This window comes from Bos grunniens, chromosome 10 (assembly GCF_055505025.1).
Source record: "Bos grunniens cultivar Pamir isolate PY7600 chromosome 10, Bosgru_T2T1.0, whole genome shotgun sequence".
NCBI lineage: Eukaryota > Metazoa > Chordata > Mammalia > Artiodactyla > Bovidae > Bos > Bos grunniens.
Window position 1 is genome coordinate 42,204,777 of NC_141174.1, and position 16,446 is coordinate 42,221,222.

The following is a 16,446-nucleotide window of genomic DNA, read 5'->3' on the forward strand; positions in this document are numbered from 1 at the left end:
TTCAATATAATAAATACTTTTCATTTTTTTAATTAAAATTGTTAATAGTAGCTGATGCCTTTTATCCAATCTCTCAGCTCATGTAAGCAGCCATCACAGGCAGGAAGACGGATTATAAATGACTGTTTTTACTAGTATGTCCCCCCTGTGCAGAATATGCCTGTTACTGCTATTGATGCATCTGTCTATTCCAATCATCTGAAGCGGCTCTTCCATGAGAAAAGGACAAAAAAGGGTGCACGACATGGAACAAAGTACTTGTGTGCTGGCTCACCCAAAGACCTCTGTTACCGCTGATTTCTGATACAAATTTCCACCATAAACACAAGCAGAAACTTTCATCTTTTTCCTAATTCTTTTTAAGAGAAAAGAGCTATCAAGGGTAATGTAAAAATTTTTAAAGTAGTAAACTTGTAAGAGTGCATTTCTTTATCTCTGTAAATAAATTCTACTGAAAAAACTTTTACAACAAAGAGGACACTTGGTTGGCTCAACCGAAATCCTTCACCAGGGTTCATAAATGGGGATTTTCTTTACAATCTGTTCTCAATTTTATTAAAATGAAATAAGTGAAATATTTCATTTTCTTTCCTCATATTCAATACTATGTTTTATACCTAAACTCTCCTAAAGAAGACAAATGGCTTCCACTTTTAAAAGTCACTACATATTCCACAATTATACTATATAAATATCAAGAGACTTCAGAAGTAAAATGCTCATACCTTTGGATTGGATCTTTTCACAATTTGGAGAAATTATAACACACTTGATCTTGTTTAACTTCATATGTTTCGTAACTTCTCTAAGACCCATAACCAGCCGTCTCCTTGCTTTTGCTCTCACAGGATCCTTTTGATAGATGCGTTCCTGGAAGCTGACAAGTTCTTGAAGAAGAAGAGTCACACATTCATCAATCTCTTTACAAAGAACCTGATTACAATACCTGTAAAGGAAATCAAAAATAGGTAATTATAAAATTACTTAGGAAAAAAATACATCCAGCAACAGGTTTTCATTTAAAAAAAAAAAACAAGTCTTAATCTCCTAAATACTTCAATCAATGAGAAAAATAACAGAGTTCTTCTGAATTAGAACAGATCGGCTTTTATGTAAAGGACAGACCTCTAGGAAGTACTATCTAAACACCTAATTACTAAATTCCTAACGGTATGAATCAAATATTAGCCTTCTATTAGATAAAAACAGGCATTTTTTGGTAAGGAGATAATGCATAAAGTTATTTTATTCCAATGAATACTAAGGATGCCTCTAATAAGAAACACAGTGATTTCATAAAAGCTAACCAAATGCCTAATACCAACAGTTCCTCATCCATGCTTGGATATATCACAGTCTCTAGGCACTGGCTTCTTGAACCATAAAAACAGGGATGACAGCTTCCATGGTCCCTCTAACCCTGAAAATCTATGACTAGAGAAGATGAATTCAGTAATTAAATTGAAGTCAAAACCAAAGAGATCTTCAAGGTAAAAGTCACATGCCCTTATACTGGGCAAAGCAACTGAATGGGGCTCTTTGTGAGATAACATATGGCCACAGCTCAGATCCAACCAGTCCATTCTAAAGGAGATCAGCCCTGGGATTTCTGTGGAAGGAATGATGCTATAGCTGAAACTCCAGTACTTTGGCCACCTCATGAGAAGAGTTGACTCATTGGAAAAGACTCTGATGCTGGGAGGGATTGGGGGCAGGAGGAGAAGGGGACGACAGAGGATGAGATGGCTGGATGGCATCACCAACTTGATGGACCTGAGTCTGAGTGAACTCCGGGAGATGGTGATGGACAGGGAGGCCTGGTGTGCTGCAATTCATGGGGTCACAAAGAGTCGGACACGACTGAGTGACTGAACTGAACTCAACAGCTCAGAAAACACGAGGTGAAGTGCAAAGCCACTACAGTCCTTAATTTCAAGGGTAAGGAAGTCATTTAGGTTAAAGTAAGTTCAGTTCAGTTCAGTCGCTCAGTCGTGTCCAACTCTTTGCGACCCCATGAAAGTAAACTACTTATATATTCTACTTTGCTAGTTCTCATCCATAATCTCTATCACAAGTAGGTATTTAACAAAGAGAACTGGGGTAATTTCTAATCTAAGAATGCCAGGCCAGCAAATTGCCACTTGTAAATAACATTATATGGTGAGAAAATCCAGGCTTGCCTTTCTCTAGTGAAAAAAATAATGGAGGTTTTTCTAATGTTTATGTGAAAAATGTTTAAATACATACGAGTATGACATTACTTCAGAACAGAAGATACAACCAGACAAGATTAATAAAGTATACAAAATTAAGGAATGCAATTAAAGAATAAAATGCCAAAAATGCACTTTCTTTATTCTGCTTTTCTTCCAAGCTGTTTATTTCATACATGAACAAAATCTTATTCTCCAAGTATTTATTTTCCCTGTATCTGTTATTTGACACTTAAGTAATTAACTTTTCAAATCTAGGTGGTATTTGCTTAAAACAGCAATATAAAAAAAAGGAACAGAACAAATCATTGTGGTTTGAATTCACATTACTCTTACGCTGGGATTCTTTCATAAGCAAGAAAGAATAAAGGTAAAATTAATTCATCCACACAAATGTTCATATTCCCAAATCCTTCAGAGCAATGACTGTCAGTTCAAGATTATTCACAGATGGCATTTTAAAACTTAGAAATATACACTTAAAAACTAATAGCTTTAGGTAATAGGTTGACTTCATATAGTAGGGTCTTAGAATTGTCATTGGTTAGAGAGTTTTTTTGAAGGACAATATAAACCGAAAAGCAAAAGCACTGGAGAGGGAAAATGTCATAGTATGGCATTTTATAGATAAGCTCTAAGAGGCCAAATTTCCTAGGGATGAACACTAGTTGCTATAAAAAGAATATTTATTGTCAAATTGCTTTCACATGAACACAGATAAAATGTTTTCCATATAATAAAACCAGCTGTTAAACTAAATCTGAAAGATCTCTGGTATTGTTGGCTCAACCCACCAAGAAATAATAACAATATTAAATTCAGGACTACAATCAAGATATTTAAACTATTCAACCTCAATAGAGACTAAAACTTACTCTCTAAATCTTTTGCTGTGGATTTTGGTTATTGTTGAAGATGCCATTGGACTGCCTATCCCAGAACTAGCTGGAGAGCCTTGGGACACAGGTGTCATACAGTATGGAGAGTTCTGACTTGCTGGAGACAGGGATGTATCACTGGGCATGCTCAGTCCAGTATCTGTGGAGAAGTGGGGTGAGGAGAAAGAATTTAGGAATTTCAAATGCTGAAAAGCCCTACACCAATCAAAACAACTTAGAATGGCAGTATCTTTTGTGTCACTTTCAAATTCTCCAGAAGCTACCAAGTTGGGCATTGCTCCTGTCACAAACATTTCTCATATACTACAAATATCAAATCTTCCTATTAGGTCTTAAAATATACTCTGAAAAAAAATCAAGCACAGCCTATAAGTCTTCACAGAAAAGATGAGAGAAGGCAAAGTAACCTAAACACGTACCCTTAGAGGATCTAAATTGAAGAACAAAATGACGTATTTGCTTCTGCACCTCTTTCCGGATCATATTACCTGCCTCCTAATATTTTTCCACCTCTTTCTTAGAAATAATTTTTTAAACAGCCTTAAAATTCCCATTGCTGCTAGCAATGATGATTCTACCTCTCCCATTCCCTCCACACCACTCCTGACCCTCCAAGCACCACCCAAGTTTCTCTTTCATCTGGTCTTTGCTCCTGTGCTCAGGTAGCCACGTTTGTCATCTTTTGACTCAATTGCTTCCTTTAGTTACTGCTTCCTTCTCAAACAAATGAACTCAGGAAATGAGTTAGTATTTGTCCAGTCCATTAATTTGCAAAATTATATATACACCTTATGTCTCTGCTAGACTGTAAATTTATTGTAACAGGGAAGGCCCACTACACAGCTTTATTACATTTCCTGAGCTTCCCACCCCCACTCCAGTTATTAAAGTACACACAGTTAAGTATTCAAAAACACTTGTTGAATGAATGGATAATTAGATAACACCTAAATACAAAGGGAAAGATGTTTAATTGAGAGTAAAGAAGAATTCTAACCAACTATATTGGAATAATTCTTAGAAGTAAATTTATTTTTCTAAACCCAATGGAACATTGGTACTACATCTACGTGTAAACCAGATTTAAATATTTTGCTGAAATTTGAAGAATAGCAGTAGAAAAAGGGACCTAGTCAGTCCTCTCTCAAAATCTTTCTTTCACAGTAGTATAAATTTTTGAAGGTATTTGCAGTTTTCCTGAGGTCCCATTTGGAATCATGTTCTGGTTACCCACTGTATGGGACTGAATCCTATCAACCAACTGGACTCTGCACCGCAATAAGCTTTACAATTCTCTCTTTGTAGCATATGTGTTAATTCCACAAAATTAACTGAAAAATATCTGTGTACAAGTGGACCTGTGCAGTTCAAACCTGCATTGTTCAAGGGTCAACTGCAGTCCTGCAAAGAAAAGACAGCCAACTGTGTTCTGGATATAAAAGAAGACAAAAGGAGCTGTGACAGTTACAGAGGAGACATTAGTGAGATCATAATTATGAGAGTACACAATAAATTCAGGATTTAAGCTTCAAAACTGCCACAGACCTACTATTAACACCTGCCCCTCCTTTAAATATCTCCTTACAGAAGCATCTTCCAAATAAACTCTCAAACATAAAAAAAAACTTAGATAAAACATGGAGCACATTTAGGAGAATAACTAGTGATGTGCTGTTACCTACCAATTAAAAAACTCTGGACCATTTTACGAGAAGAAAGGGAAAAGGAGTGATCTTACCTTCCTGGGAAACAATCTCTTGCGGCAAATCATCAATAAAATCTAAGTGCATTTCTACTGGTTCCTCAGATCCCAAAAGATTGTGGTCCACAGTTAAACGGCCCTTCTTTTCCTCTCTTTCTTTCAAAATAACCTAAAAGTCATTACCAGTCTTAAATTACTCTTTAAGTATGTACTGAATGATTAAAATGTTCACTATTATACACTTAAAAAAAGGACATGAGGATTTTGTCTGGCTACGTGGAAACTGGCAAAAATGTAAATGTAATTTTAGGCAGTGAAGCTGAAGGAAGTACTATATCCAAAATAAAGGGAGGCAATATAATGCTACAAGCTATTAAACCAGATCTGCTTCATTCTTTAAATCCGAGTTGACAAACTAGGGCTTTCCTCAAAATGGGTAAAATTAAAAGTGTGGAAACCAGACCACAGAGTTACATTAGATTTATTTGGTTATATATTATCTCATCCTGCTCCTCCTAATAACAAAACTGAATTAAAGAGAGCAGATATTATCCCCAACTTAAAGATGAAGAAGATAAAGATAAGAAAGGCTTGATAAAACAAAACACTAAGTACTAAGTACTAAGTTGGTACCAGAATCTCAGGCTTCTGATTTCTAGGGTCCAAAGTTTTTGGATACCTAAATGTTTAATGTTTTCTGTTTTAACCTTACAGACAGAACTTATTCTCCAGAGCCTTGGTCAACACAGAAAAATAGTCATGATGCTGAGACCCTAACCTCAAATTAACTAACTAGTCATCATGAAGATACATGCTTAACAAACTTTCCACAGTAATTTGTTGGCTAAAATGCCACAACTACATTTGCAAAACAGATTTAAACCCTTATTTATCCTGTAAAATAATCATCCCCAGGTTTTGATTTACCTTTTTAAGTGCTGTGGGCCGTTTTAGTTTTGCAATTTCCTTTTCTTTTCCTTTTTTTGCTTTAGAGGAAGTAATGTCCAAAGAATTAAAGGATGTCAAACAGGGCTGACTTTTGGTTAAAGGTTTTCTGTTAGTAGAGTCTTTAGTGTGGAAAGAAGCTGCAGTGACCACTAAAACCAAACAAGAACATTAGTTTTACTCTTATGGCCAACTCCACACAGTTTCAAAATTTCTAATGATAAACGTCTAAGAACAAGAACATCCTCTTCTTGTGGAAAACTGACATCATAATAGCAGAAGCAGTATTTGGCCGTGCAATGTCCCTCAGATACAGCTCCAAAGAACCATTCTACCTCTGAAATTTCAAAACTCTGTACCTCTTCTTATTGCTAAGGAATCTAAGAATGACCCTTATATAAGGTAAGTACTGTCACTCCTCATTTCAGCCTGTCGGTAAAAAATGATGCTTTTCCCTCTCAGCTGTATTCTTCAGTACTAGTCAAGCAATTCGTTTATGCCTGATTGATACCCTCATTCTCCAGTGCATACCGCCCATCCTTCAGTAAACCTTGCCTCTATTAATCATCTCAATCCCCTCACTCTAGCAGAAAAGCTTTCCTGTTACTTCCCTGAGCAGATGCTTTCCAATATAAGCTTTTAAGCCACCTGAGAGGAGGTGGCAGGCATCCTTACTCCCACTCAAGGCTCACCAACCACTTCTGCTAGTAATCCCATCTCAGGATTAATTCCTCAAAGATTTTGCTCTATCCCTTTCCCCTTTAATCTTTCAAGTTCTTCCCTAACTCCCCAGAAGAAGGTAAAATCTCCTCTACATGAAAGGATGAAAAAAGGCAGGCAAACCAACAAAACCTCTCCCCTGAATGGCTTCTAAGGCACCACCAACTCCCTCTCTCTTTCTGTAACTTCCAAATAGTCGGCTTTCCCATTACTTTTCAAATCATTATAATCTGGCCCCTGCCTTACCCACTTTCTTGAAACTGCTATTGCCTAGATCACATATAATTTTACAATCGCCAAATCTAATTCTGAGTCTTTGCTCTACTCGTTTTTTTCTTTTTAGCATGTGTTACCAAAGACCATATCCTTCCTCTTTCCGAAAATTCTATCCTCATCTTCTGTTACATTCCATTCTATTTTTCTTACCTTTTCTCAAACCTGTTTTTCTGGTTCTTCTTCCTTCTGTGTTTTAAGTCTGAGTGTTCTACATCTTTTATCCTAATTTTTCTCTCCCCTAACAATCTTATATATTTCCAATTACAACAATCATCCCTATTTGAAATTTATTGACTTCTAACCTGAACTGCATATACCTAACTATGTTAAATAGGAACCACCAAGATGTCCCTAACTAACATTTCAAATACAACAGGACCAGAGTCTGTTCTTCCCAAGAAAATTCTTATTCCATGATCCTTAGTCTATTTGGAACCATCCCATACCACCAACACAATGCTCTAAGTCAGAGAGTCTGGAGTCATCTTTGACTTGTTGCCACATTCCATCAATTAAAAAATCCTATTAACTTTCTTAAAATCCTTTACATCTCTGCCATAGTCCTATCCTTCTTTTGGACTTCCAAAGAAAGCTGATTTCTTTGTAATCAACCCTTACAAATTTAAACATGGTGACAGGTTAGAGGTTAACCTCATTTCTATCTTTCAAGAACTTTACTCTCCCTTCAAAGTCCAGTTCAAATCACATATGAAGTCATTTATAACATCTTCCCCATATGGCCCTGTTGACATAAATCACTCTTTCTTCTATAAGTTCATTAAACTTTGCTAGCACCTTTCCTGAAGCACTGCTTTTTATGAGCTATGTGTTTATATCTTTCTGACTACACTATAAATCTTCTTAACCACAGACATATCATAATCATATCTGTAATTCCACAGTTCCTGACACCATGCTTTGCTTGTAGATAATTACATTTGTATATAGTAACATGTGTTAAATGAATCAAAGTTGTAATATAATAAGCCACTTGAAATATCACAGACTAATAGTCTTTTCCCCTAAATAATTAGTTACACGTTACTGAGCACTTTACATGTATCATCCCATTTATTCCCTCAAAACAATCCTGAAGCAGGTACTGTATTATCTCTATTTTAATATGAGGAAATTGAAGCACAGGAAGATTAAATAACTCGCCAAGGAAATACATGGAAGAACAGGATCCAGGAGATAGTTCAAATCCAAAGCCCCCGCATGCAGCCCCTAGACCACACTGACCCCGAACACTGCTAACTCTCAGTTCCATTTCCTAGGCTCCTTTACTCTTAGTAAGATGTTACTACCACTCTCCTCATCTCAACAGCATGTAACTCTAAAGCCTAGAATGTATTCAATGTTATTTTTACTAACAGTTACTCTAAGCTAAGGTTCATACTGGATGGGTAATTAACTATAGGTTTAAACCTTTTGCATACACAATTAAAGTTATAAACTGTTACTTATCTTTTTGTTTAAAAACAGTAGATCCTTTATATAGGAACAAAAGAAACAGAAAATTCAATTCTGCCTCTCAACATCAGTGTTTTTTATTGGTGCCTTTCTCTTTCCTTTATCTTATTCCTCATCCTCCTAAAACAAAGACTATGAAAACAAATGAGGGAGCACTTCAAAGCTGCTGAGCCTAACTCTGATGAGGTTTGTTAAAAAGAACTGTTTCAGGAGAAAGCAAGATCATTTTCTCCCTCCTTCCCACTCACTCTCTTTCTCTCACATACACACAAAATTTGATCAGAACTCCTAGGTTTCCCATTTGGTTTTAAATTGGATAATTTAACAGTTATAGAGCCAAATTACTTGTGGTCCTTACTGCTACCTTCAAAGCTGGTCAATGATATGTACCAACTGACAAATCTGAACAGAAATCCAGAGGGCCTGAGGGAACACACTATACTGATGTCTGAGGGAAGAGAGTTCCAGGTAAAGGAAAGAGCAAGCCTCAAGAACTGCGCTAGAAGCACATTAGAACTGTCTGTGGAACAGCAAGGGGCTAAGTGGCTAAAGCAGTTTGTGCCAAGTGAGAATGGTGGGGAGGGCCAAAAGGTGACAGGGTCAGCTGAGATATGACTTAGAACTCCGGATTCACTCCAAGTGAGATGAGGAGTTGCTGGAGAGTTTTGAACTTATATTTGAAGAAGATCGCTCCTTTAAAGATAGACTGGGGGTTAGGGTGAATGAAAGGGAGGTAACAGTGTGGCAGGAGAGGAGCTGCTGAGTAATTAGACTCTGGATTTTTTTTTTTTTTAGGTATATATAATTTAGATTAACAATATCCAAAATATATTACCAAAGTGAAATAACATATTGCTCAGATGAATATTACCTGTATATGACAGAGGTCTGGTATTAGTAATTTGCCGTGCTTTCATGGCTTGCTGTTGCTTTTCCAGAGCTGCTAACATATCCCCCAAATCTAGCTGCACAGGTGTTTTATTCTTTTTTCCAGCTGCCTTTGATAAAGCTTCCTGCAAGATAAATATGAAAACATTTTTGTTATAGTATGAAAATGTGACAATTTAAGGGAATTCCCTGGCAGTCCAGTGGTCTGGACTCCACGCTTTCACTGTGGAGGGTGCGGGTTCAATTCCTGGCCGGGGAACTAAGATCCTGCAAGCCATGCGATAAGGTAAAAAAAAGTGGCAATTTAAGATAATTGTATTTGTCACTCTTCCATCCACCCTCTCCCTCAAACTTACCAAATAAACTACCATATTTATTCATAAAAATGAATACACACCTGTAGTTTTTTTTGCTCCATACTTATTTCTGAATATTCTTGAGCGGTGGCAAGGGCTGCTGCTAAAGCTTTCTTCTTTTGACTTTTTGCACGTTTAGGAACTGAGGTTGTAATGGGAATTGGAGTCTGAACTATATTGATTGGTGAGTTTTCTGGTAAATCATCCAACTATGATAACCAGAGAAAACCATTTTTTAGTGATTCCATAAAAATCTAATCATAAGGAAAGACAATCTAGAATGTGAGAAGTTCTACAGTATAACTGGGCTAGACTGTTCAAAAGATTCAATGTCATAAAGAACAGAGTGAGGTGGTAGGACCATTCTAGACTAGCAGACTGGAAAATGATAGCGACATAACAGCATACTGCAGTAGGTGATATAAGCGTCTGGATTCTGTACTAAAAACAAAAGCACTCCAAAGTAAAGTTTTACAATTGGGGAAATTTTAGCAGGGACTGTATGTCGCATGATGTCATTTAATAAATGGTATTTACTTCTCTGAAATGGAACTACAGATTTCAAAGGACAGTGTCTGTTCTGGCTACATTGAAAATACTAAATCAGTACTAAATACAGTGTTTCTTCAATACCATCTGCCCAAGTCTTTATACTTCCCTGTAGTATTTCTTTCCAACACAATCATGGCTCAAAAGACATTCATACATTTTACTTATCATTTTTAAAAGTCACTTACTACTTTTGAAGAAAGTTTCTGTTGCATATTCTCATCTTTAGCATTTCCATTCTCACTTAGTTCTCGAAATCCATCTTGATCCTGAAACAGTTCCACATTTTAAGTAAAAACACAGTCCAAAGCAATAAATTCTTAAGAACAACCTTTTATAATGCTTGAGAGTAATGAGAAATGGGGAAGTAATCAACTCAAGTAATTAACTCAGTATTGAACTATTTTAAGTGAGTCTTAAAAAGGAAGTCTCATTTCTCATAGGCTAACACAAAGCTAATTTAATTATTCAAGGATGAGGACATATCCACACATCCATCCTTTGGATTTCTGTATCTATAACTCCATTTTTATTAATAATTCTACCCAAGGTATTACCCAAAGTAAATAAAAAGAAATTCAAAAAGGATTTTTATCACATTTCACATAATTTGGATTTTAAAGAAATGGCTTAATATGAATTTCATTAATACATTCCCTGTCCCACTGCTACATATACCTAGAAATAAGATTAAAAGTTAAAAAATAAAAATAAATTTCCTATTCAGAGTAATTTCTTAACCAATATCCACCTTTACACTGAAAATTATCTAATATCTTCAAATATAACTATGGAATGAATCATGATTAAGTGTAAATAAAAAATCTGCCACAGGTACCGTTCTTGATATAATACTTCAGATGCACTCTCAAGTCCTTTAGGGCAATTATCAAGTTTATGGAACATATTACTCATCTCTAGCCTCTGGCTTCCGTATATTTAAAATGCAACTATTAAGCCATTTTATAGAAACTATGTTAACAAAAATGAGTTATTCAAATGAGTTACCTGGGATGTTGTTTACCATCTTGACACAAACTCTACTCATTCTTTAAAACCTATTCCAAACGCTAACCCTATCCTGCCTCAAACCCAAAACTTACTACTCCTCTCAACTCTAACCACACCTAAGAATCACCAGGTGTGTGCATGCCTACATTGCTCTTCACACAGCAATCTCCCTAAGGGTAGTGTGTTTCTTCATGTTAATGCATCATGCAGAGCACCTTCCTAAATACATAACAGGCCTCCAATGAGTGCCAGTTAGATGAATAAGTAATAAAAACACTGCCATTAGAATATAAAGCGTCTGCCTATTAGAGAAAGTAAAATAGCCTTTTATCTTCCTTCTCAAGACTCCCTTGACTAGCAGTACAAATTAACCAGATTTAACTATTTTCAAATTTGAAAGCCTTAACAAAAGAGACTCAACACTGATAATTAAAGATGGGGAGAAGATTCATATTAGGTGAAATTTATATAAAATTAAGTTCTATCTCTGCATGTTATTTCAAAATGATGACTATTCATGACAAAAATTTAAAAATAAACATTAATAAACCTAATGTTTAGACTAACTATATATAACCAAGAAAAAACGTGAGTCAATACTTCTAAGTAACTTACAATCTAACAGCAGTGATGGGTTAAGACATAAAAAGGTACTTATCATAATGTAATAAAAATTAATTTCTGAATGGGAACATTTACTGTAATAATTTACAGTTTGAAATAAGTACCTCAAAATATAGAGACTCAGAATTTGGGTCGCCTCTGTGAGACTGGCTGGGATTTAACTGCTTATTATCTTGTCTCTTTTGCAAATTTTGTCTTCTTTCTGAGGAAGTACTATGTCCTCGGCATCTGAATCCAACCTAAATAAACCCCAAAGAAGGGGGAAAATGTATTAAGTAAAATGTTTTACTGAAGTATAACATACAGAAATGTACCCAAAAGTATACAACTCAATGAATTTTCATAAAGTGCATAATTTATTATAAAAGGCCAAAACTTTGATAAATGAGGTAAATATAATGAAAACACAAAAATGTAATAATTAGTGCATATTACTCCCCCCATAGAGTTTTGCCAAGAAAATGCACTGGTCATAGCAAACACCCTCTTCCAACAACACAAGAGAAGACTCTACACATGGACATCACCAGATGGTCAACACCGAAATCAGACTGATTATATTCTTTGCAGCCAAAGATGGAGAAGCTCTATACAGCCAACAAAAACAAGACCAGGAGCTGACTGTGGCTCAGATCATGAACGCCTTATTACCAAATTCAGACTGAAATTGAAGAAAGTAGGGAAAACCACTAGACTATTCAGGTATGACCTAAATCAAATCCCTTATGATTATACAGTGGAAGTGAGAAATAGATTTAAGGGCCTATACCTGATAGATAGAGTGCCTGATGAACTATGGAATGAGGTTCGTGACACCATACAGGAGACAGGGATCAAGACCATCCCCATGGAAGAGAAATGCAAAAAAGCAAAATGGCTGTCTGAGGAGGCCTTAAAAATAGCTGTGAAGAGAAGAGAAGCTAAAAGCAAAGGAGAAAAGGAAGGATCTAAGCATTTGAATGCAGAGTTCCAAAGAATAGCAAGAAGAGATAAGAAAGCCTCCCTCAGCGATCAATGCAAAGAAATAGAGGAAAACAACAGAATGGGAGATCTCTTCCATAGAGATTTCTTCAAGAAAATTAGAGATACCAAGGGAACATTTCATGCAAAGATGGGCTCGATAAAGGACAGAAATGGTATGGACCTAACAGAAGCAGAAGATATTAAGAAGAGGTGGCAAGAATACACAGAGGAACTGTACAAAAAAGATCTTCACGACCCAGATAATCACGATGGTGTTATCACTGACCTAGAGCCAGACATCCTGGAATGTGAAGTCAAGTGGGCCTTAGAAAGCATCACTACGAACAAAGCTAGTGGAGGTGATGGAATTCCAGTGGAGCTATTTCAAATCCTGAAAGATGACGCTGTGAAAGTGCTGCACTCAATATGCCAGCAAATTTGGAAAACTCAGCAGTGACCACAGAACTGGAAAAGGTCAGTTTTCATTCCAATCCCAAAGAAAGGCAATGCCAAAGAATGCTCCAACTACCGCACAACTGCACTCATCTCACACGCTAGTAAAGTAATGCTCAAAATTCTCCAAGCCAGGCTTCAGCAATATGTGAACTGTGAACTTCCTGATGTTCAAGCTGGTTTTAGAAAAGGCAGAGGAACCAGAGATCAAATTTCCAACATCCGCTGGATCATGGAAAAAGCAAGAGAGTTCCAGAAAAAATTCTATTTCTGCTTTCTTAACTATACCAAAGCCTTTGACTGTGTGGATCACAATAAACTGTGGAAAATTCTGAAAGAGATGGGAATACCAGACCACCTGATCTGCCTCTTGAGAAACCTGCATGCAGGTCAGGAAGCAACAGTTAGAACTGGACATGGAACAACAGACTGCTTCCAAATAGGAAAAGGAGTACGTCAAGGCTGTATATTGTCACCCTGCTTATTTAACTTATATGCAGAGTACATCATAAGAAACGCTGGATTGGAAGAAACACAAGCTGGAATCAAGATTGCCGGGAGAAGTATTAATAACATCAGATATGCAGATGACACCACCCTTATGGCAGAAAGTGAAGAGGAACTCAAAAGCCTCTTGATGAAACTGAAAGGGGAGAGTGAAAAAGTTGGCTTAAAGCTCAACATTCAGAAAACAAAGATCATGGCATCTGGTCCCATCACTTCATGGGAAATAGATGGGGAAACAGTGGAAACAGTGTCAGACTTTACTTTTTTGGGGCTCCAAAATCACTGCAGATGGTGACTGCAGCCATGAAATTAAAAGACGCTTACTCCTTGGAAGGAAAGTTATGACCAACCTAGATAGTATATTCAAAAGCAGAGACATTACTTTGCCAACAAAGGTTTGTCTAGTCAAGGCTATGGTTTTTCCTGTGGTCATGTATGGATGTGAGAGTTGGACTGTGAAGAAGGCTGAGCGCCAAAGAATTGATGCTTTTCAACCATAGTATTGGAGAAGACTCTTGAGAGTCCCTTGGACTACAAGGAGATCCAACCAGTCCATTCTGAAGGAGCTCAGCCCTGGGATTTCTTTGGAAGGAATGATGCTGAAGCTGAAACTCCAGTACTTTGGCCACCTCATGCAAAGAGTTGACTCATTGGAAAAGACTCTGATGCTGGGAGGGATTGGGGGCAGGAGGAGAAGGGGACGACAGAGGATGAGATGGCTGGATGGCATCACTGACTCGATGGATGTTGAGTCTGAGTGACCTCCGGGAGTTGGTGATGGACAGGGAGGCCTGGCGTGCTGCGATTCATGGGGTCGCGAGAGTCGGACACGACTGAGCGACTGAACTGAACTGAATTGAACTCCCCCCCATGCATGAACACTTATATTGGCTTTATTTGTAATACCAAAAACAAGAAACATCCCAGATGTCCTTCATTAAGAGTATAAACTCATGTGGTATATTCACCCTATAAAACAGTAGGCGATCATAAAAACAAACTACTGATATAACTAGCAATCTGTAGGAATCTCCAGAAAACCACACTAGTGAAAAAAGTCAATCCTAAAAAGACTGTATCAGTTTATGTATACAGCATTCTTGAAATGACACAATCATAAAATGAGGAAACAGATTAGTAGATTCACATTAGTGGATTCTAGAGTTTAAGGAGAAGCTGGTGAGGAAAGGAAGGGAGTCTGGCTATAAAAGAGTGACATAAGGGATCCCAGTAGTAATGGATCTGTTTTGAATCCTGACTACATTGATGTCAATATCGGGGTTGTGACATTGCACTAGTTTTGAATGATGTTACCATTGAGAGAAACTATGCATTACCTTTTAACAAAAAACTATTTTATTTTAGATCTTTTAATATCTGCAGCTTTCATATTTTTTAATCCTAAGAAATATTAAAAATTTTAAATGTTGTTTATAAGAAAACAGATTTAAGAGAATAAAAATTTTAGTCACATAAATTATTATCCTATTAATACATCTGCAAACTGTTCAACTGTCATACAAAGAACTAAGAGTAAGAAAAAGCATTATCTTAAGACAATTAAGTTCCCTCTCTTAAGTACCCAATGCAACTTATATGAAATGCCCTTCTTAACCAGGACACTTTAGAGAAGATGAGAAAAGTACAGTGTTCTTTACCAGTTACTCAAGAATCCTAATAATAAACAGAACTTGAAGTGTACCTGGACTGCAGGTGCTGGTATACAGGCTTTGGATATGAAATAAAAAATATGCACAAAAAGCCCTGGAAGCACCTGGCAATTCTCATGCTAATCAACTGGTCTAAAAAGACTTGCCAATAAGAAACAGAATTTTTATACTCTCTTGGGAAGTAGGTTGTATGGCAGAACTATAAGCTAGAGCACAGTCATACAGTAAATGTAATTCTTCCTTAGAGGATGTATTGTGAAAACTGGGCTACTTCCTATAACCTATAAGCACCTGTTAAGAAACTAGATAATTTTCCAAGGACCCAACAGATTCTTGGTTTTAAATATTTACTTCATCTTAAAACAGCCTCATGAACATGGATAGAGAGACAGAAAAATACACCATGTGATGAAGCCAATTTTAGAAAAATCTTTGGTAGTATCTAGCAATGAATGTTCTCTATAAAATTATTTCAACTTTAATGTCTGTTTAAAAATTTTCATAATACAGTTTTTTTTTAATTAGTTCATGAAAAGAAGCTCACACAAGGATGGCAAAACAAACACAATTTACAATGTCCAGGTACCAAAGAAACAACTTAATTCACATAAATTATTCACACTGAAATGAGTACTAACAATCAAGCCCCAACACAGGGATGAATAGGAAGCAAGAGAATAATTCCTGAGTGAAAATCTTCATTCCTTTGTACAGTCACTATCACAAAAAAGTACATGTAAATCTACCTTCCAAACAGCATTACCTCAAATGTTAGCCTTCTTGTAAACCGCAGTTAATATATAATGTCGTTACAAACACAAAAACAATTCTTTTAAAAAATAAATGCAACTTAATTCTTGGAGACAAAGTTTGAGGATTAAATTAAAATCCCCAACTAATGGTTCCAACAAAGTTCATGGGGATCAAACATGCAAGTATTTCAATTACCTCCTGAAATGAACCTTTGTTTTTTTTAAGTTCTTCTAAAAGAGTTTTGTTAACAGAGACTGGGCATACAGAACAGAACAAAGCAGAAATAACAAATACATATTAAGATTCTTAAATGACTAGCATAAAATTAATATATAAAGATTTAAGTTTTCATGCTCCATTTACATAACAAAAACACTAAGAATTAATATATGAGGAATATGTACAAATTTGTTTTCAGAAAACTATACAATACTTCTAAAGAAC

At 36.3% G+C, this 16,446-nt stretch overlaps 1 protein-coding gene across 3 annotated transcripts in view; it reads right to left on the reverse strand.

Moving 5' to 3' along the window:
- The window catches only part of SECISBP2L (SECIS binding protein 2 like), a 60,147-nt gene that overhangs the window by 20,319 nt on the left and 23,382 nt on the right, over nt 1-16,446 (reverse strand). For 2 of the 3 annotated variants that reach the window (XM_086320801.1, XM_086320799.1), the window contains 8 exons: nt 11,761-11,895; nt 10,210-10,290; nt 9,514-9,681; nt 9,100-9,241; nt 5,742-5,911; nt 4,851-4,983; nt 3,089-3,251; nt 726-946 (listed from right to left, as the gene is read on the reverse strand). In XM_086320801.1, coding sequence (XP_086176927.1) covers nt 726-946; nt 3,089-3,251; nt 4,851-4,983; nt 5,742-5,911; nt 9,100-9,241; nt 9,514-9,681; nt 10,210-10,290; nt 11,761-11,895 — 1,213 coding nt within the window. The remainder of the gene's footprint in view (nt 1-725; nt 947-3,088; nt 3,252-4,850; nt 4,984-5,741; nt 5,912-9,099; nt 9,242-9,513; nt 9,682-10,209; nt 10,291-11,760; nt 11,896-16,446) is intronic. The other variant, XM_086320800.1, reaches the window with a different exon arrangement.